We start from the raw sequence: 22,234 nt of genomic DNA on the forward strand, positions 1-22,234 counted from the left end.
AGAGAGCATTTGGAGGGTCCCTGCTTTCTCAGCACCCGCTTCCAGCACTTGTCTCCTCCCACATACAGGAGGGGAAGAGAGGGTTGCCACGCACCCCTTGAAAAAGGGACTGAGAGAAATAGAGGCCTGGAATGGACCTAAAGAGATCATCTAGTCCAGTTGCTTGCACTGCGATAGGACTAGGTACGTCCCTAGCAGGTGTTTGTCCAACCTGTTCTGAAAACCCTTCCAAGACAGGGATTCCCCAGCCTCCGTGGCAGCCTGTTCCAGAGCTGCACTACCTTCGAGTTAGATGGATTTTCCCAACTCATGTAAATCTCCCTGGCCGCAGATTAAGCCTTTTCCTTCTTGTTTTCTGTCCTCTGTGGACACAGAGAACAACTGATGACAAGTCTCTTTATGACCGCCCATAGCGTTGTGAAGACTTCTCAGGGCCTCCCTCAGTCATCTGGTCTCAGAACTAGCCTGCTCAGGGTTTTTAGCTTTTCCCCATAGCTCAGGTTTGCTGATTTTCCCTGCTCCCCTCTGGGCTCTCCACTTTGTCCACATCTTTCTTAAAGTGGGATTGGTGCCTGAACGGGATTCGGGGCTCCTGGGAAGCCCTCACCAGGGCCAAGTAGCACAGGATAGTCACTGCTTGTATCTTACAATGCTCCTGTTTGATCACCCCAGTATGAGATTAGCCTTGGTCTCATCTGCATTATGTTGTTGGCTTGTATTCCATTTGTGATCCACTGTTACCCCCAGGTCCTTTTCAGCATTTGCCAGTTACTCCCCAGGGTGTAGCTATGCATTTAATTTTTCAGGGGAAGCACTCTGCACCTGTTTTCACTGCATTCCATCAAGGTCCTCTTAAATGCTAATCCTGTTCTCCATGGTACTAACAAACCCTTCCAGTTTGGTGTGTCCTGCAGATGTAGAAGCACACTCTCCACTTCGTTATCCAAGTCAGTAATGAAAATACGGAACAGTACCACCCCAGGACAGATTCCTCCTGCTCCCCACCCCACTAGATCCCCCTCCTGGTCTGACAGTGCCCCAGTGATAACTACTGTCAGCCTCAATGTGCACCCACCTCATAGTCATTTTCTCTAGTCCATTGTTGCCCAATTTTATTTGGCTACAGAACTCTTTTAAACTTGAAAGAATTTTGTGGACCCCCTAATAACAATCTTCTATATGTAGCTGAAAAAGGAGACCACAAATAAGTAAGGATAATAATAAACAAATGCTAAACAAGGGCATGAGATCAACATTTAGTTTAATTGCACGTACTGAAAAACAAAAATCACGTATATTGTGTACAAAAAATAAAGCTCAAAAACTAACATGTATTATATTGGCAGTTTGTAATGTGAAGGGTGGTTTTTCTTCTTTTCTCGGGAAGTTATTTTTATGTTTAGTTTAATAGTGGAAAGTTGGATTCACGTATCTGGCGTGGCATTCAGTCGATTTCTGTATTTCATTTTCGTTGCTGCGTAATTTGAGAACTCAGTTTCACACAAGTATGTTCTGGCAAAAGGCAACAACTGACGAACCGCCCATCTTGATAAGCTGAATATCCTCGACGTAAGCTGCCCCAAAATGATCCACGCTCCCTGAGAGTGTGGGTGGGGATCCACGGTGGTGTGGAACAGGTGATTGTACCACTGACTGTGCGTGTAGTGCTGAGTCGTGACATCATCGTCCCCACTCTGTAGTTAAGCTGGCATTACCCAGGGACACTTATCCTGGCAAACCCAAAAGAGAATTATTTTTAATACAATTCATAAATGCTTAACTATTAGTTCTTTCAGAAAATAAAATGTTGTTGTACTAGAATTTTCTTCATGGAACCCAGAACACCATTTGGGAAACACTGCCCTAGAGTTGTGTTTCTTAAACTTTTGGAGACCACTCAACACCATACAATATTTTTTATGCAGAGCACCTACGAAAATTTTCTTTAAAAAATCGTTGTCGGACCAAAAAGAAAACCACCCAAAAAACCAAAGAGCAATATATACAGGAAGAACAAAATGAAGTAAATCTCTCAGATATCAAAGCAACGAAGAAGGAACATTGTTTCTGGTTATCATCATCAAACAGTTATTCATTGTAAAACTTTGTATTATTTTTCCAAATGTGCACGAAACACCTGCAAGTTGTTCCCAAAACATAGTTTACAAACCACTGCTCTTGACCGTGTTGTCCTAGTGCTCTCATGGAGATGTTGCGAGGACTGATGAGCTCCAGGCAGAGCCATCCCTGCCCCTTCCCAGGTGGCAAAGCCCTTCTGATAACAGCCTGCCAAGAAAGGGGGCGTGTCTTGACCTGTGTCCCCAGAGCTAAACCATCTCTCAGTCTCTTCCCCACATCAGTGGCTCATCCGACTGCGAAACCCTCCTATCCCCAGATGCATTATGGGGCATCTGAGAATCTGCCTGGGGCCTTGGGGTTCTGTCTATGCTTATCACCCCACAGCTGCTCCCCAGCCCTTTGCATTAACACTAAGCTTTTTCTGTCAGATCAAGGCTGGTGGGTTTGAGTTCTCCCCAGGGACTCTGCAGATCTACTCAGACAGCCTCCTGACGCTGCCCGCCATCATCGGGATTGGCGGCGGGGGCGGCCTCCTCCTGCTCATCATCATCATCGTCCTCATTGCCTACAAACGCAAGTCCCGGGACGCCGACCGCACCCTGAAACGCCTGCAGCTGCAGATGGACAACCTGGAGTCCCGCGTGGCCTTGGAGTGCAAGGAGGGTAAGTCTATCTCTGTGTCTCCCCCACACCCTCCTAGCCTCAGCCTGTGCCCACCTGTCAGCCCCTTGTCCTCCTCACCATGTCTGCCCTCTGAGGCCGTTGGTTTCCCCTCTTGGGCTTGTGCCAAGAGTCTCTGTTCACACCATGGCGTTTGGTGAGGGAGGCAGCAGAACCATGGAGGTCCACGAACCCTCAGCCAAAACCACCAGGTCGGCTCTTACGAGTACTGGTGTCCACATGCAAGCAGGCAGGCAGGTGCATTTCTGCTGAGACTCCCTTGAAATCTCCAGTTGTCTGCAGCATTGTTGGGGCCTATCCCCGACTGCCTCTTTGTTCCCCTCAGTTGCTGAGTGTACGTTTGCAATCAGCTGATCCCTATCCTGAAGGCCACAGCTTGTCCTAGCTCAAGGGTCAGCAATGTTTCCAAGGCAGTGTGCCGACATTTGACCCTTTGACCTCTGTGTATGGTCCAAGTGCTGGTGATCCTTTTTAAAAGTCATGAACAATCCTACTTACAACAGCTTCATAAATAAATACATTAAGACACAGAGCTTTGCTGTTCAGGTGCTGGTTAGTAGCATTAGCCGGTCTTTTCCTAATCCACAGGCGGCACGGCCTGGCTGCATGGGGGAGGAGGGGTGGGACTGAGCTCCTCCCTAGCATGCTGATGAAAATAAGTTCTTGTGCCGCTCTTGGCACCCATGCAGGGGTTGTTGACCCCTAACCTAGCTCTTGATGCATCTGTTTACAGTGCTCTGTTGTGTTTTGGTCCCAGTGTGGGGTACGGAGCTTCCCTGGGTACACATTGCAACCCATTGCAAGGCATTGTCACACCACAGTGACTGCCTTGCAATGCATCACCCTGCTTTTAAGGCACAAGAGTCTTTGTTCGACAGGTGTTTCCTCCTTGCTCCTTTCTCTTTCCTGTCTCCCAGTCTCCAGTTCTGCAAGTGCCCTGTCCACTTGCCAAGCTTCATGCTGACTTATGGCATGTTCTAATTCCCCCCACAGAACTTCGGGTAAACCTGCCCTCTCACCCCAGTGCCATGGGTCTGGTGCCCCTGATTCACAGGGACCTTCCCCTTCAGTGCGATTGGCCATCTGAGCAGGCAAAGTGACCTTGTTGGAGGAGGGAGGGGCCAAGTTAACTTATTTTTAGTTTCATTTATTTTTGCAGTTAAGGATTTTGTTTTTTAAAGTCTAAAAGAGGACAGAAGAGGGCAGAGAAACCTGCCTGGAAAGGGACCAGAGTCTCTCATTATGTGACAGGAATGCTGCAAAGTTGGACAGAATGCCTCTATGATCCTGCCGATAAAACCTAATTGCCCATTATCCCTGCAAACCAGCGCCTGGGGCCGCGACCCTGCCAACTGCAGCCAGCCCAGAGGCTGGGGGACAAGCGGGCGCCTAAAACCAGATAATAAAAAAGAAAAGGAAAGAAAGGGAAAAAAAAGAAAGAAAACCAAAAACCAAAAATCCATGTAGCTGGCAAAAGTGCCAGAGAGAGGGGAGGGTGGAGAGGATCTTGTCTCCTCGTCCACAGCTGGCAGATAAAAGGATCTGCTTTTAATTAAAAGGCGCAATCTCTTCCCTGCCTTTTCTCTTTTCTAGTCCCTCTAGTTACAGATAAGATAGGGAGCCTTTCAAGCTGACGGTTTGTTTTTTCTCATCAGGCTGACAAGCCTGCACCCTCTGCCTGGCTTCCAGCTCCCTTTAAAGTGCTGTTAATTTGATTTCTCTGGGCTTTTTTCTCTTTCACTTACACAGTGCTAGAGATTCCCCCCACCCCAAAAGCCTTCCTCTGTGGGTACTATTAAAGGCGCAGGACACCACACGCTCAGGCTGGGCCTGTTCTTACCCCAGGGTGCTGGGTTTGTGTCGGTCTTTTCTCTCTGTCGTTATTTAGGTCAGAGTGAAATCAGAACATTCTTGTGGTTTAAACCACTGTCTCGCCCAGAGTCTCTGCCATGTAGTTCACAGCCGCCTACAGGTTTCTTATGTATGTGCATGTAGAAAGGGGGTCAGAGCTGGGAGGCTGAGGCCTCAGAACACCTGGGTTCTGTTCTTGGCTCTGCCACTGATATGCTGTGTGACCCTGGGGAGGTCACATCCCCTCTCTGTGCTTCTGCTTTTCTGTGTAAAATGGGGATAATGGTCCTGATCTGCCTGACAGGGCATTGGGAGGCTGAGCTAATTGATGTCTGCAAATTGTCTTCAGCCCCTTGGGACAAAGGGCAGCCCCCACTCCTCTGGATTTGTGCGGCTCTTTGACTGGCGCCAGTGTGGTAGCTGTAGGGCGCAGGGCCTCTCTTACTGACATCCTGCACGCCCAGGGTCCACTGACATGAGTCTGCTCTTTTCATCCCAGCCTTTGCCGAGCTGCAGACGGACATCCACGAGCTGACGAATGACTTAGATGGAGCTGGCATCCCCTTCCTGGACTATCGCACCTATGCCATGAGGGTCCTTTTCCCTGGGATAGAAGACCACCCTGTGCTGAAGGAGATGGAGGTGTGGTAATGTGTGGATGTGTATCTGTCTGTTTCTCTCTGACGCTTCACATGGGGGACCCCTGCTTCTGGGTTCCGTGTTTCATTCCCCTCTACTGTGGGGTTCCCCATTGCAGCTTCTCTTGTCTTGAGTGAGGAAGTCCTGGACACTTCAGTGAATGATGGGCTGTTACAGAGCTGGGCTCAGCAATGGATGGGGAGAGATTATTGACCTGGGAGTGACTCTGGCCACCATCCAAGGGGACTGCATGCTGCAGAGGGCGTAGTGTTCTGCAACCTCCCCCTTGGTCTTCTAGGACCCCCGTGGGAAAGCTGGGTGACACTGGGGTATACTCCGCTAAGGTGCCTGGCAACTCCTTAACTGAGGCATGAGACCTTAGTTTACAGGACGGCAGCAGAGTAATGCGATGCAATCTTGGGCTATTTGTATTTTCGTACATTACATCATTAACCCGCAGAGCTCATTGGCACAATGTCACTGAGGCCAAGAATTAACAGGGCTCACAGCAGGATTGGATAGTTGTACGGATAACGAGAAGATCCACAGGTACGTTAGACAGGAACGAAATGTCTTTATAAGGGATATAAACCCCCCAGGCTTCAGGGGATTGACTAGATGCTACGGGCCAGATTTCAAAAGCACTCAGCCCCCACTGAGAACAGATGGAGTATAGTGCTAAGTGACCAGAGTTAGGAAGGAACTGTCTCTGTAGGCAAGTTACTCCACAACTGCCCTTGTTAGTGTTTCTTGCACCTTGCAGAAGTTTCTGGTACTGGCTTTCATTGAAGATGGGCCACCTGTGTGATCCACTCAGGCCATTCTTATGTTCCTGTCTCATCGCGTAGCCCAGAGGAGGCAGGCCCTGTCTGCACAGCTCTGGGGAGGCAGGGCCTGGGGCAGGCAGTACAGTTCTGGGTACCCTGGTACCAGAAAGGGGTTGCAGATAGGAGGGAATTCAGAGAAGAGCGACAGAGGGGAAAGGCTGGAAGAATTAAGGCTGTGCAGTGAAGCCAAACGGTGACAGGAGAGGGAGGGGGCCTGTCTAAAGGCACTTGCAGGCGCAAACCCCAAGGAAGCAGCGGAGCTGTCTGGGGCTGTTTGAGGGCAGGGGTATAATGAGGAGTAATGGGAAGATGTTGTTGAGTATGAAATGTGCAGGAGTGTTTTTTGATCGCTAGATCTGCTGGGCTGTGGAATAGTCTGCCAGGGGTGGGGCTGAGAAGGTTGGAGCGGGAGGGTTTGGAAGTCTCCTGGCTAGGCACAGTGGAAGCTCTGAGTGGCCATAGCACTAGCAAAAACACAGTGGCGAAGCATCCCATGCTGGCCTCAGGGCGTGGGGCTGGTGCTGCTGACTAGGCCCAGCTCACCTGTGCTGTGACGCGTCTGAGACCGTAACCCCTGTGCTGCTGGTATTGTTCTGCACGGCAGCAGGAAGGTCTCTGAAGCCATAAAGCAATCAAACATTTCACCAGCAGGCTGCTCCCAGGCACTGAAACATAGGCTCAGCCTGTTCCCGTCCTTCTGGGGAACCCCGGATCACCCAACTGCCACTGCTGCTGTTCCTGTCTGATCCCTCACCTCCACTCCCGGAGGGGGGTCCTGCAGCCTGGCTGTGGCATCCTGAGCCAAGTGCTCTCCACCTGTTTTCCCTCTGGGGAGTGTTGAGCTTTCACTCCCACCTTGGAGAGGGTTGCTCTCCTCTGGCAGAGGCCTGCGTTGCCACCTTCCACACCTGCTTTGTTCCTCTGCAGTGGAACTGGCCCTGCTTTACCCAGTTAGGCCTGCACTGCCAGCTGGACAAGAGCCTGGGCCTGTGTCATGGCTCCTTCCCCACTCTAGCAAGATAAATGCAGAAGTGGGGGCCAGCAGAAGTACCTCCAAAACCTTCTCTACCAGGTTTTGGTATAAATTTCCCTCCAAAAATCCTAAAAACCTTAGATTTTGGGGATAAAATTCTCTGCCGCCACCCAAGTAATAATAAGGAAACCCGAGAGAGACTAGTTGGGAAATCTCAGCCCCAAAAGTAAAAACCAGGACACCAACATTAACCAATACCGAGTTAATAAAAAGAAAAAGAGAGAACATTTATTATTACAATAATATTCGTGTTGCAAGCCTCATGACTAGATGGAAGAGTCACAAAGTAAAACACATGGGGAGTCTTCACCATGGGCCTAGAACTTAGTTAGTAGTAGTAGTAGCATCCTTCAGTCTACGTAGACTATGGAACACGCCCTTCGTAGTTCCGTTTGGCATCCTCACTTGCAGCGTCGGCTGTGACTGTGAAGACCCATGCGAGAGTGACAGTCCTTGCTGCATCAGTTGCATATGTAATGGGTGTCTGGCAGGTCCTTGCCAGAACTTAGTTACAAGGAGAGTAAAAGAACATTTTTGAAAAGCGCACAGACATCAGATCCCACTTCCCAAACCATAAAACAATAAAGCCTAACGGATCTATCTAAACTTTACCCAACTTACAGAAGATTGGAGGGCCTGTTCTTGGAGGGGGATATTTTGTGTCTCTCTCCCTCATGGCTGGAAAGAAGAAGAAAGAACAGAGAACAGAAGAGGGAGGAGCCAAAATTCAATTCTTACCTACGTTCCTATAGGCCAACCCCAGCGGGCTAGGGAGGCTAACCCTTTTACTCCCAGGCTGCTGGCCAACCCTCATGATCATGGCAGCCTGTACCTCATCTACTTTAGCAGAGTGCGTCCGCCCTTCCTTTAACAGGGTTATGGAGCCCCTGGAGACCACCCTCGGCATCGAGGCCGTTCTCTGCAGGGGGCTTCTCAGACAAGCATGGGTGCATGTGTGTTGCCCCTTCTCCGCAGTTCCTGGGCACGTACTCCTGGATAGTGATCCATCTGTCTGGGATGCATCTTGCCACATGCCGGTCAACGTGAGCACAGGGAGGCCACTGTGTGGCTCCTGTGCTCGCTGACATTAATATCAATATTTGGATTAATGTCTTTGCTGCCATCGTTTTCTCCTGATATGTTCAGTTGGGTTTGTTTGGTGCGTGACCGGCCGCTCATTTCCAGCAGACTTGTCCGACACCATCTGCCTTCCCAGTTCTGTGGTCCCTCCCCTCAGAATAGCATTGTGTCCCTTCTCCCCAACACAATTCCCCCTTCCCTCCCTGCATCGTGTCTGCTGTGTTTAGTACATGCAAGTGCATGGAAATTGGCTTCTGGTTTTCTGCCGCGCTGAGGTTGCTGTTGATTGGAGTGGTGTGGGGTGACCTTAGCTTCCCCTCGCTGTTGACCCAGTGTGGTAATTAATGTTGACGTTGACTTCAGAACATCTTTAGCAGAAGTAATCAGCCTTAGTACAGGATGCAGAGTTATTAATTACGGGGGATCAACCCCATACAACTGCAAATGCACTTGCTTTCCTTGTAACCCAGAAGGCTGCTGCTACTGTGATCTGGCTCTCACTGTGGGGTGGAGGTTGGTTCTATCTCCTCTGTTTTAGTCCCTGTCCCCTATCCTGGGGGACAGGCAGGGAGAGACACTTGTCCTGGCTTTCACCACAGAGTCCAAATGTTCATGGGTCTGCTTCCCCCGAGGCCTGCGGAGACTCGGACAGGCCTGCCCGTGGGGCACTCCATTGTTACCACGCAGCACAAATATCAGAGATGTAGCCGTGTTAGTCTGTATCTTCAAGAACAATGCTGGTCTTTGCCCATCAGAGCCTATGCTCCAAAATATCTGTTAGTCTATAAGGTGCATGCAGCACAAAGGCGTCACCCCAGCCAGGTGGGAAAACTGTGCTCACCAGCACAAAGTGAAGAAGGCAGAGAGACCCTGACCCTTTTGTCTTCCACTGTTACAACGGCTTTAGTCAGCTTGGGCCTTTGCAGGGGAGGGGCTTGTTCTCTGGCAAATCAACCTGTTCCTGGAAACCATGAGGGGGCTGCAGCTTCATCTCCATCTTCTACCCCGTTGTGGCCTCTGCGAGCTCTCCATTCCCAAGCCCACCAGGCTCACTCTACAGTCTCCTTCTTGCCCCCTGGGTCTGACAAAGGAGGTTGACACCCATGGAGAGGGTGATCATGTGAGGGAGAGGAGTGAATTCCCCTCACAGGCAAGATGGGTTAGGGGATGGGGCCTGCAGCCTGGATTTGGACATCAGGCTGCAATACCTGGCTGACAGCGGGGAGTGGTGCAGATAAAATGGGTTAATGGTGGAGGGCCGTGAGAAGCTATGCTGATGAGTACCTAATTACCTTGATAGCTGGATGACCCTCCCGGGGCTTCTGCCTTGCTCTCTGCTGCAAGCCCCAGCTAAGTCACAGAGCTCAGCTTTGGGGGGGGGGGGGGGGGTCACGCTTCCCAGCATGACAGGGCTCCTTCAGGTTAACCAGTCTTCCATGGCCCCGTTCCCACTTCTTCTCACCACTGTGTTGGACTGATCCTGACTCCAGACACGGAGGCCGGAGGGTTGATAAAAGCCTGTCCTTGGGGTAGCTGTCAGGTGGCTCTCCTGGGATGAGCTGAGACTGTATTCTGTGAACGTGCTTTTCAGTAGGCGCTGAGGTGTGGCCTTGTGCTAGCACTTCTTGCTCACTTCGAAGTGGGGAGGTGGGCTTTGTTCTAAGAGCTCACCTCTTGCTCTGTGTACCACTCTCAGGGACACACTGGGGTGCCCCATAGTCTTCTGTCCCACTGTCCTGGCCAGGAAGAACTTCTGTGTGCTGGGTGTGAGCTAAAGGGCAAGGCAGGGAGTTCCCTGCCCTTTCCTGGATGAATCTTCCCATGGCATTGCCAGCCTGAGCTGGGTATGGAAGCCACTGGGGGCTGGTAGAGTAACTCGGGCGCACAGTGGGAATCCCGTGTCTTGCAGAGGAGGAGTATTGTTTGTGAACCCCCTTGTCTGGCTTCCCAGCCTTAACCAGTGCTGCCCTTCCCCCAGTGTGTGAGAGAGGGGTGTGGGGAGGAGGGCGCAGGGAGGAGCCGGGGAGAATTGGAGAAGGGGATCTGTGGTTAGCGGCAGGGTTAGCCTGGTGACAGCTCTCAGGCTGATGGAGGTCGTTCACTGTATGTGAGACACATGATGGTGTGTAGCATAAAACTACTGCCAGTTAAAGGTCTCTGATTTTCAGAGGGGTTATAAGCTACCTGTGAAAATTGCCCTCCCCATGGTGCTGCTCAATGCCCAGCTTGACAGCCCGGCTCTCGGCCGTACCCTCTCGCTCTCTTTGTTTCAGGCTCAGCCCCTGAAGAGTGAGGCGGGGGGGTGTCTGAAGTACCATTGCTCAGCTGTGGTGCCCAGCTGTGGCAGAGCCAAGCCAAAGTGAATGTAGCTGATGATTCTGTCTGAGTGTCAACGTGACTTGCCATCTTGCCGCTTTTGTCTCTGTAGGTAACCCCAGTGAAGGTAGTTCCCTGGGCTACGCTAGTGCTTCCAAACTCGAGCAGGGCTGACGAGGTGAGGCTTGGGTCTGGATCTGGATTTAGGTTTAGATTGGGGGTTGAATCTGAGTGCTCCAAAGCCCCCAGAGGTTTTGGCTCCATACTAATGGAATCAAGGTCAGCTGCAGCTGGGAGATGATGTATGTTTTTTTTTCCATCTTAAAATGTTCTTCCAGCTGAGCTGAAACCAAGAAAAGGGCCCCTTCTGAGTTTGGATCCAAACACTGAGGGCAAATCCAGATGCGAGGATTTGAATCCATGTCTTTCCCCACAGTGAATTCCTCGGCTGTGTTCTGGCTCATCTCAGCTTTGCTTTTGGCAGTTGGTTTGTGGTGAACCCATTGTCTGCTATCACTTCCTCAGTTAGTGTAGGGAACAAATGTTACAGGGCCAAGTTTGGCGTCTAGGGGATAGAATTTCCTGGTAGGAGAGAAGGAATGAAACTGAATCAATGAAACATTTGACATTTTCCAACCAGGAGACCTGCTAGACAGTGGAACCCTTTCCAGAGGGAAGAGTTGGAAACCTCATTGAAATCTAGACATGTCAAAGCCCTGGAGAAGGAACTGCGTTGGTCTTTTCCCATTCCAATGTCTGTGACTTCACACATACTGCCTCAAAATGCAAACAGGAGCATGTGAGCTTGGTTGGGAAGCAAAGTGTTAAAAGTTGCAAGGGAGGGAAAAAAAGCAGATTAAATAACGCAAATACAGTTGTGTAAGCTTCATATAATTTAATCAGGTTCGCTTTTATTTGTCCCCTTAATCAGAATGAGTGTAACACTAGCTATTATGAGTGGTGGGGAAGGAGCTCTTCCACACACACGCTAATCCAAAGCCAAGTCTCAGAGCCGTCATTAGCAGCTCCCTTTTGCTTTGGGTTTGTGTGGAGATTTTTTTTCCCTCTTGCTTTGTGTGAATTTAAGCCTGATTAAATATTTAATTCTTTATTGTTCATTTACTTCTGCTAATGATCAGTGAGTTAGACACAAAGCCGCAGCAAAGTGGGATGGCAGGAGCTCACCGTGGGTGCACTCAGGGAGGCAGTGTCTGACAGATGCTTTGCGCACTACCCCACTGTCCTCTTCTAACCCCTGTGCGAGACCCTGATAAGATCGCTGGGGTAGGACAGGACCAATTTCCTAGCTTATCGAGTATTGGCTGCTCCACTAGCGGGGAACGCAGCTCTGACAGGATCGTGCCATCTGACCTCCTGCTCTCCCCAGCAAGCAGAGGACTGGCAAGCAGAGGGCCGTGTTTATTTTGAAATGGTGCTGCCATCATAGCCTGAGACCAGCCAGTGTGTCAGAAACAAGACAGGCAGCTGGTTCTCTGTGCTCACGTCCACACTGCTGGCAGAGAGTTGATCACGGAAGGCAGGGGAGGTACTATGCACCTGTCCTCTCCCCAGAGAACCCCACCCTCTTTCTCACCTTTCGCTCTTAGAGTGAGCACAGGGAGAAAGTGCTAGCCAGGGCCCGGGGAAATGTGGGCTGTTTCCCTGCTGTGTTACAGACTTCACTCGCGACCACGAGCAAACCACATGAACACCAGCACTGTTTTGAACCACCCTGTCAGTGCACCTGGGGGAACTCTTAGCGCTCCTCAGCACACTGTCACCAGCATGACACACTGGAGCTTTACACTCCAGCTTGCTGTAGTAAAGGCCCGTCTCTCTCTGTGCCTCAGTCCCCCAGTGGGAAGATGAGGATCATGGCACTGCCTGACTTACAGCCGTTCTGGGGGCGGAGGGGAGGGCAAGAGGAGCTCAGGTAATAGTGAAGGGAGCCACATAAGCAGAGAGACAGATTCTGTCTGTTTCCAAGGCAGGTACACGTGGGGGTAAGATTCCCTACCAGCCTGCCTCACGTCTGCCCTGCCACGACCCCTTGTAAGAGAAGTTCAGCCTCTGTCACCCATTCCTGGTGTGGCCATTTGGTGTGAGGTGGGCACGCAACCATTTGGGACTGGGCTGTTACCCACAAATCTATGGTCACCCACAGTGTTTCCTCTATTTTTCCCCTCCATGGGTGGAATACATGTAGTTATGTGCAGCAAGACATGCACCACCAGTAGAAACACATTTCCCCATGGTTGGCGCTGTGGATGCTGGTAATCAACTGGATGGCATTAGACTCTCTCCTGGGTGGCCACCCAAAGGCTTAGCTTACTGGGATCACTGGTCACCCATACTATCCAACAATCATCTGCTGGTGGTGAGGGAGAGGGGAGATTTGTCCCAGGAGAAGTGCCCAGAGTTGGGAATTATTTTCTGCTGTGAAACGTGAAGTTGCAACATTGAAAAATTTCACAGAATGAAAAATGCCAAAAAATTTCAATCTCAGCAAAATAATGGGAGGTGGTGAAACCCCATTTTTCATCTGGAGCTGACATTTTGAACGTGAAGAATGTGGCTTTGTTCCAAATGCTGACTTGAAACGACATTTTCATTTTGATTCTCCCGATCGAAAAATGAGGAAAAATTTCATTAACATTGACATTTTCCCACGGAAAATATTTTGTTTTGATGAAACTGTTCTCCAGTGGGAAGCCGTTGAGTGTGAACATTTTCATCCACCTTGAGTAACCGCCGTCAGTCACTGCTGACCACAAATGGGTTGGTACAGGGGAGGTGGAGGTGGAAACCTCCATACCCAGACCCTTCTGTCAGCTGGCTCCCTTTGTTTCCTGCCCAGACTCGGACGTGGCTGACTGCTGCACAGAACCAAGCATGCCCTGAAATTTGACATGAATTTCAAGGTTGGGGAAAGTATTTTAAGCTTCTTGTGCTGATATCCAGCCAGAAGAGTTTGGACACTGTGGCGTTTAGCGAGCTTGGTATTTTGGCAGTCCTTTCATTTGGAAAGTTAGAAGAGGAGGAGATGTTTTCTTTCGTGCATGGAGAATCCCAAGGTCTGGGATGGTATCTTTGTTGCATGCAGAGCGAGTCCAGCTGCTCACTGGCTGAAATCGGAAGTTACACTCTGTGCGCACGGGTGTGCCCTCTCTCCTGTAAAGTGAGTGACATGGTTAGCCTGACCGGCACACATTGCCAAAGTGCTAAAAAAGCAGCCGTCTGCCCAAGTCTCTGCTAGCGGAAGGTCTGTTCCCCCAGCAGGGCTGCATGCTGGAGAGGGAGGATGAGCCTGCAGGCATGTTATTTGAACTAGCCCTCACAGCTGCCCCGAAGGCATCTCTTTGCAAATAGACTCATAGAATCCGAGGGCTGGAAGGGACCTCAGGAGGTCATCGAATCCAGCTGCCTGCCCAAAGCAGGACCAACCTGAATTAAACCATCCCAGCCATGACTTTGTCAGCCAGGACTTAAAAACCTCTAGGGATGGAGATCCCACCACCCCTCTAGGCAGTGCAGTCCAGTGCTTCACCACCTGCCTGGTGACACGGTTTTTCCTAATATCCAACCTACGCCTCCCCCAAATAGTCTGTTCTTGTTCTCCTCTCAGGCAGTGCTTCACTACTGCTCAAGCAGCCTCATTCCACTGTGGGCAGAGGTGGCTGTGGCCAATTAACAGCTCAGAGCACATGCAAAGAAACAGGATCCCGAGGAAGCACACAGCAGTCTCTGGAAGGGCATGTGGGCTCCCAGGGCACTTGCAAACCTAGGGGCAAGGCTGCCAGGTGCTGTCCAATAGCATTTGTCCTCTTCATACCTTGAGCAACAGTCGGGGAAGATCCTCTAGCATCTCTGTTTTCAACCCTTTCCTTTTCGCTCTTGCTGGCCACCCCCAGACCCCACTGGAACCCTCCCAACAGATGTGCTCTTGTCTGGAGCCTGGCCCGGGCAGGGGAGGGCTATCAGTTTAGAAGGAGGGTGCAGAGGACGTGGACATCAGCAGTAGTTTAATTTAAGGGAGTTGTCTGCTGTGCCTTGACGGCTGTATGGCATGTTCCCAGTATCTCTGTCCCTTCCCTGAGCCCACAGGTCCTGCACACAAGCAGCATGTGCTCTGCACAGCTGGAAGCTATGTGGCACAGCGTGAGGAGAACTATACCTAGATATTAGAAAGGGGGTGATGTGCAGCAGGGCAGTTCTGACTTCCCCACTGGCAGAAATAAAAGCTGATGAATAAAGTTGGAGGCCGGGTGAGACTTCCCTGCAAGGAGAGTTTAGACAGGAGACAATTAAAGAGGGTGCACAGGCCCAGGGACAGGAAATCAGGCTCCTCCTCATTATTGTTATTTATTATTTGGTGTTACCAGAGTACTTAGACAGGGCAGCATGGCAGTCAGTGAACTGGCCAGACAGCCAGCTGAAGACTGATCAAAGGAAATCCTGTCTGACACTGTGCACAATCTGTGGAACTCCTTGCCACAAGGCATCTTTGGGGACAAAAGCTCAGGCGGAGTAAGAGAAGGTGAGATGTGGCTGTTAAGAGCGCACCCTCCCTCATATTCGATACATTTGCATTTGCTTTAGAAGCCCTGTACCCGTCATGCTTCCTGGGGCATGCCAGCCACTCCCTGAGGGGGCTTGGAAGACGCTTGCCCAGAGGCACCTTATTCCAGAACTGCTCACTAGGGGGGTTCTTTCCCCTTCCTCTGAGGTATCCAGCACTCCACTGCTCTGACACTTCCCTGTTCCTGGCTCCCTTGCTGGCATGCAGTGTGGCTGGTAGTGCACATGAAGCCATTTGTTCCTCTGAGTTTTTTGCATTGCTAAGGCACATGATGGGAAGGAGACTAAGTCCAGGGTGCTAACATGTTGTTGTCTCACTTCCTTCTCCTCTGCCCGCCAGATCTGACTCGGGATGGTTGTTCTGTCCCCTCAGGTCCAGGCGAACGTGGAGAAGTCCTTGACCCTCTTTGGGCAGCTCTTGAACAAGAAGCATTTCCTGCTGACCTTCATCCGCACCTTGGAGGCGCAGCGCAGCTTCTCCATGCGGGACCGGGGCAATGTGGCTTCCCTGATCATGACGGCACTGCAGGGGGAGATGGAGTATGCCACAGGTGTGCTGAAGCAGCTCCTCTCTGACCTAATCGAGAAGAACCTGGAAAGTAAGAACCATCCCAAGCTGCTGTTGCGGAGGTGAGTGTCTGTCACACATCTTTGCATTGACTCTGATGGAGCTTCCTGATCCATGCTACTGGTACAAAAAGTGCACCAAAATCTTCACTGCTGGAGTGAGAAGCTCCACGGATGTCCCTCTGTGTCTGTCCCTCCAGTGATGATCCCTGTGCACCTGCCACACACACATCTCAGCGAGGGAGAAGCATCAGGGTTGATGCCATTGACCATGGCGGTATATTGAGAGCATCTTGCTCTTCAGTGGGTCCTGTATGAAACCATCTTTCTCTGCGGAGGTGTTCTGTCTGCTGCTCTGGCCACATGGTTCTGTGGTTCCTTGTGGGCAAACTATGGTTAAAGCACGTGAGTTGCTGCCCTGCTGCTGCCCCCTTATCCTGGTGTAGGCCTGTGCGTGTCTTAGAGGTGCACTGTGCCCTTTTGTGATGCGCTCAGCTGTCTTCTCCCTCAGCAGAGGTGGTGGCAGCTACCTGGGGATAAGGCATTTCCTTGGTTGTGTGAGAGATCGGCTCTGAAAGGTTCCCTGCAAGAGATGGGTGTGGGACCTAGGGAGTGCCTACGGAGGCTGTGGATCTCCCTCACTGGAGATATTTAAGAGCAGATTAGACAGACACATGTCAGGGACTCTAGATGGTGCTTGGTCCTGCCATGAGGGCAGGGGACTAGACTCGATGACCTCGCTAGGTCCCTTCCAGTTCTAGCGTTCTGTGATTCTGTGGCCTGGGGCAAGGCTCCCTGAGTTACACGTGGTCGGGTGCTGAGAGAACATTGCAGGTTTGTTTTTAAGACAGGGATTTAGGAGCTGTTGGGGAGCAGTTGTTTTGATGTCACATTGAACCTTCAGTACTGGAGATGGAACTTTCTCGGGGTACCAGGCCAGTCCTTGGAAGTTGGACCCTCCATTTCCTCCACTCCCTTGACAGCGTGTTTTTCTTTGCTGGGACCTTTGCTTGTGGATTTCTGCCTCACCCCAGCATGGCTGCTTTGAGATGCAGGAGGAGGGCCAAATGTTCCCCATACCATCTTTCTAGGCTTGCAGGCTTCCCGATTGGTCAATGTGTGTCCAGCAACTGTGGCTTCCTAGGCTTGTGGTTAGCCAGGATTCCAGCCAGTCTGCCACTGGAAAGGTGCTGTGGTGTTTGTCATGGTGCAGGGCATTGGGCAGCGGGCTGCAGGGGCTGGCACCACAGGCAGCACCAACACCTGGGACTTGTTGGTTCCCTCACACGCAGTTTTTCGGCAGTGTGAGCCATCCAGGTGCAGCCACAAGCCGTCCTGGGATGTTTTCTGTCTGCCTTGCCCTTCTCCTGGTGAATGCCTGGTGTGGAGCCATGAGGCTGGGGGATGTTACCGCCTTGTCTCAGCTGGAGTTTCGGTGCTGACTGTCCATGAGCAGGGGTGGCTGAGCCAGGCAGCACTGGACTGGAATTCCGCCTGTTACTGCTGCTGCTCTTTGGAAGTACAGCAAGGGTGGGGGTCACTGGTAAGTGAGGAGCGGTGCTTCATGCGCTGCCAGAGCCTGAGCCCTCTGTCTCCGAGAGGCCTCCGCTCTTCGGCTAGCACGGCAGGGGGAAAGCACAGCCCTGGCTTTCTGCAGCACTAACTCTGGGGCTTGTAGGCGTCGATGTCGAAAGAGTGGGGGAGGTGTTGGCATGCACTGAAGGCAAGTTGAGCCATGGCTAACAGCTGCCTGGGCAGCTGGAATGCTGCATCGCCGGAGATGCTGTGTAGAGTTGGAGACCTATAGGGAGCCAGCTTGGGATGTTGCTACCTCTGCAGCGATGCTCCCAGCTGCACCCTGACAGCATTTCAGAGCTCCCTCCCACATGCTGGTGTTCCAGTGCTCTGGATAACATCCCAACGCCACTGCTACTCCTGCTGGCGTTCCAGCATCTGGGCAGCATCTCACTGACATCCCAGCACCCCTGCCACGCCTGAGGGTGTTCCAAGTCCTGCATGATGTTCTGGTGCCCTCGCTTTTCCCACTGGTGTTCCATAGCAAACTCCCTGGCCTCTCTAGCTGACTCCCTAGTCAGTTGCCACCAAGCGTGCATGCAGCTCCCACCTGGCCAGAACACTCCAGTGCGTCCTACGTCAGTGTCAGGCTTCTCTTCTGCGGCAAACCCTCCCCTTGCCTGGTGGAGATGCTGGGGCTGAGCCACGAGACCAGGCTGGTAGGGGATGTCATGCAAAAGTCAAGTGGATTTTCGCAAGCGACTTGTCTGGTTGAGGTGGGGATGGGAGCAAGAAGGGAGTGTGAGCAGGCGGCAGGCTTCCAGCTCTGCTCCATCAATATTTAAGCTCTGAGCTCTCCTCTCATGAGCCAATGAATATTGAAAGATACACCAAGTAGAGAACAAAATCCATTAATAAATGACACTGTCCCAGCACCTGGCCTCTTCCTCCTTCCTTCCCCACTGCCATGCTGTGCTCTCCCCAGCACCACAGTGTTTGATGGGGGGCAGAGCACATGACATTAACATGACACCAGACAGCTTGGGGGAGCTGGACAGTAATTCTTCCTCTGCAGCCACCAGCCAACTGCTGGCGGGAGGTGTGTTTGCACTTGGGGGTTTGCTGGCCTTTGCTTTGGTGTTATTTAAGGGCTTGCTGCCTGTCTGGGCACACAGATCAATTTCCAAAGAGTGGAATTTTTCATCAGAAATACCAAGGTGGGAAGGGCCCAACGGGGCTTGTAGTAACTCTCTGCTGTCTGTCTGTCTCTTTTGGTGACTCCTTCCTCTCCCTGTCTCCCAGGAGTGCTGTACTCTTTAATGCCTGGCCTGAGTGCCTCAGATGGAAGGTGCCTGGGAAGGGCACATAGACCAAGGTCTGGCCATTGACCTGGTGAGGGTGTTGCTTCGGTAAGGCCCTGGTGAGGTGACCCCATAGATTTCCTTTCACGGCACAATCTCACCATTGTCTCCCTCCCCAGCACTCTGCTGGCACCCCCTTCCTCTCCCCTCTTCAAATCACTCGTCGTTTCGCATGTGACAACTGGTCCGGCTGAAGTATTTAAGCCAGGAGATGAGATCGTGGGTCACTTGGAGTGGCACAGAGTAGCTGCCCAGCAGAGCTCCCCAATCGAGCAAATAAGTAACATCGGAGCAAATGAGCCCTGGGTTGGGGAGCCCACGGCAGCAGTGCAAGGCCAGCAAGGAGAGCAGGATGCAGCCCTCACTGCCTCCTTCTCGGCTTGCACAGGTGCAGGTAGAGTTTCTGTTCTCAGTGGGCCTGAGAATCTTGGAGGGTTTAACGCAGAGTGTGTTGGATTTATTGATGTGCATTGGAGGAGCTGTGAGGGGCCCACAAATGGAGCAGGGTGGGAGTGAGGGGCCCTAGCAGAGAGCAGCGCGTGGGTCAGGACTCAGTAGCGAGGAGTGCTACAGAGCATTGGCAATGGCTAGTCCTAGCTTGATCCCTTTCCTATTGCTCTCATTTAGTTGTTGTGAGGGTATAGTCAAAGAATGAGCCTATTTCCCCCAGCTGCCCCTGACCTCATACATACACCGAGAGCGGAGTTCTGGGCTGTTCCTTCTCCATTGTTTGTAGCCAGTGGCTGGTAGATCCTGGGCTGGATCTAACATCACAAGTAACAGGATTAGCTTTAGCCAGGCTGGGGAGATCTGTTGTTTTGTTATTTTATGGTAGCATAATCTCCGGTGGCTGTAACACCCGGCCATGTCACAGATAAATACAAATGTCCTGGTATGGCCAGGGCTAAGGAAGTCTCTCCCGAGAGAAGTGACAGGAGCTGACTTGAAATGAGTGTAGGGGGCTAGTCTGCAGCTCTAGCACAACTCAGAGGGAAGTTTGGTAAACTTCTTCATTTTCATGCCGTGATTCCCTCTTTTCCATTGTCCCTTCTCTTACTCATGTGCACCTCTCCCCAGCAGCACAGGCTGAGCTTGGGGTAGGACTGACCAAAAGCAAATCGGAGGAAATAAACACTGCTCTGAACCATCTATAATCAATAATGGTTTCCTTTCCATCCTCCCCGTGAGGCTTCGTGTCGGGACTTCGGCTCAAAATCTGCATGGGTCCAAACATTGGGTTTTTCTTGTTTTTAAAGGAAAGGCTTTTCTCTCCCGTCCTCTTCGCTCCCCTGGTGCGGCGGGAAGGCAGTTACCTTCTCGAGGTCATTAGTGTTACTTGTGCTTTTGTGAGCGTCTGCATTCGAAAATAGCTGATCTGATGATTAATGGATAGAGCAGCTGAAAATGCATAACTAGTGAATTTCAATGGGAACTGCCTGGGTTGTTTCTCCTTAAGGAAGTGCAAGTGGCTTTTTCAAAAAATAAATGTGTTTAAAGACGGTGTTAAAATAACATCTAAGCAAAGGCCAGCAGAGCTTGGAAACCCTGAGTACAAGTGCAAAGCCTCTTGTGCAGGGGATGTACACCTGGCGAGCAGCCTCTGCATGTTGCTCCCATGCATCCTGCCCAAATCACCTCAGTCCAGGCCGGCCACATTCACAGCTGTTCCATTCCTGCCCTGCCCCGCCCCATAGTCCAGCTGGTAGGTGGTGACCTCACTGCCAATCTGTAGCAGGTTGTCTTATTCCAGACTCAGGCTTTGCATGCATCTCAGTCATCACCCACATCTTCCCCTGCTGTTCCCCTCCTGGGCCCCTTTGCACAGATCTATTGATCTGCCTCACTCCTGACTTGCAGCCCCTACTGTTCCAGTTTAGGCCCTCTGACACGACTAGCTGGGTGGTGTTCTGAGATCCCGGAATGTGCGCAGGAAACAATTCTGAGCTTCCTCTGCCTGCAGTCCTGCAGTGGTTTTGTGTGTGATGTGAGCCAGATTTGAACATTTTTCAGCAGCAAGAGGCTGCTTACAGTGCTGCCACGCCCCCTGAATTTGATAAGGATCACTTTATTGTCAGTCTCTGTGTTTCACTGTCTGCCTGTTCAGCTGCCCTGACAGACCGCTTCATCAGCCTTTGCTTCCAACTGTTACGCCATCACATTCACCTTGCTAGGAAACAGGCATATGCCATGCAAGGACCCTGGAATTCCAGTGAGCCCACCTCCATTCCACAGGCAGGGACCTGATCACTCCCCTGGTTCCTGGTAGAGGATTCTGGCTGAGATCTGATCTGCTCAACCGTGTGTCATAGGCCATGCAGGGCTAGCAGCTTATGGTGACTTTCCTTTAACTCAGGGATTAGGACTTGTACTTTTGGAGCAGAAGGCTCAGCCGTTGCTGAGAGTTTCAGCGTGGCCTGGGTGTGCAGTATGGTGACATGCGGTGTTCTAGACGGTCATGGATTTAGCATAATATTCTCCTCTTGTAGAAGACATTAAGGTGAACCGAAGTGGGTAAAATCTGAGACCCACCTCAAGCTCCGGAGTGGAACACATGGGAAATTCACCAGCTCCCAAGTGGGACATATGGGAAACCAGAGCAGAGATCTCCCGTGGCTGTTGGTGGGAGGAGCAGGGAGGAAGGCTGGCTCGCACTCACCTGCATTGCTGCAGGGCTCTCCTGCGGGCAGAGGCTCTGCCTGCTGTCTCCGCCCTCGCCAGGTGATGCTGCCTGGAGGGAGTGGAGCCAGCTCTGCTTCTGCCTTCTGCTGGAGTCCTGGGGCTGAGTCTTGCAGTGTGGGCTCCCCACTAATGAGCTCCCTTGGGGCAGACAGCCTCTCAAGGCTCCCACCTTTAGATTTCTCTCATGGCAACCCCCAGAACACTGACTGGCTCCTGCGGCTCCTTTGCTCTGAGTTTTCTGGACATGGCCTTTACAGCACACAAGGCATAGGTCAAAGGTACCAGGCGCAGGAGACTGCAGCACAGCTCAGAGGCCCCCATTTCTCTGTTGTGACTCTCTCGCTCTCTGCCTTCCGTACAGGACGGAGTCGGTGGCTGAGAAGATGCTGACGAATTGGTTCACATTCCTCTTGTACAAGTTTTTAAAGGTGAGTGTGGAAGAGACGACCAGCCCTGGGGCCTGGCCACTTTCTCAGTTGAGCCAACTTTGTGTTGGGATGAGGTGGTATGTGGCTGGGGAGCCAGGAGATCTGGGGTCTGTTCCCAGGTCTGCCACTACTTTGCTGTTTGACCGTGGACATATTGCTTCCCCATTTTGTGCCTCAGTTTCACCCTCTTTCTGCAAAATGGAGCTAGTGAATCTGACTCCCCAGTGGGGTTGGGTCAGGAGTGAAATCCAGTCTCATCTAGCCTAACATAAAGGCTGGCCTGCACTGGGAACTTATACCACATAGGTATGTCTGTCTGGGGGGTGAAAAACCCACACCCCTGAGAGGTGCAGTTATGTCAGCCTCGTGCGGACTGATATGTTGGCAGTGTGGGGCAGGGACTCCAGCTGGGGGGGGTATGAACAGCAGGCGCCAGGCAGACTCTGAGCAGCAGAGGTGCTGCTCTCAGATCACATCCTGTGGGCCCAGCGTGGCAGATCAACAATGTGTGAGCCAAATGGTCTTCAGTGGGCTGTTCTCCTGAGCTGTTCCTTTAGAAGGAGTCCAAGCCAGGTACATCGCATCTCCATAACCAGCTGG

General features: G+C 51.6%; 1 protein-coding gene across 7 annotated transcripts in view; it reads left to right on the forward strand.

Annotated features, from left to right (window-relative positions):
* PLXNA1 (plexin A1) overlaps positions 1-22,234 on the forward strand; it is a 280,654-nt gene that overhangs the window by 216,039 nt on the left and 42,381 nt on the right. For 6 of the 7 annotated variants that reach the window (XM_075005959.1, XM_075005960.1, XM_075005961.1 and 3 more), the window contains 4 exons: positions 2,508-2,742; positions 5,111-5,253; positions 15,458-15,714; positions 21,568-21,634. In XM_075005959.1, the coding sequence (XP_074862060.1) occupies positions 2,508-2,742; positions 5,111-5,253; positions 15,458-15,714; positions 21,568-21,634 (702 nt within the window). Of the gene's footprint in view, positions 1-2,507; positions 2,743-5,110; positions 5,254-14,888; positions 15,015-15,457; positions 15,715-21,567; positions 21,635-22,234 lie in introns of those variants that run through there. The other variant, XM_075005963.1, reaches the window with a different exon arrangement.

The sequence above is a fragment of the Carettochelys insculpta genome, chromosome 11 (genome assembly GCF_033958435.1).
Source record: "Carettochelys insculpta isolate YL-2023 chromosome 11, ASM3395843v1, whole genome shotgun sequence".
NCBI classification, from domain to species: domain Eukaryota; kingdom Metazoa; phylum Chordata; order Testudines; family Carettochelyidae; genus Carettochelys; species Carettochelys insculpta.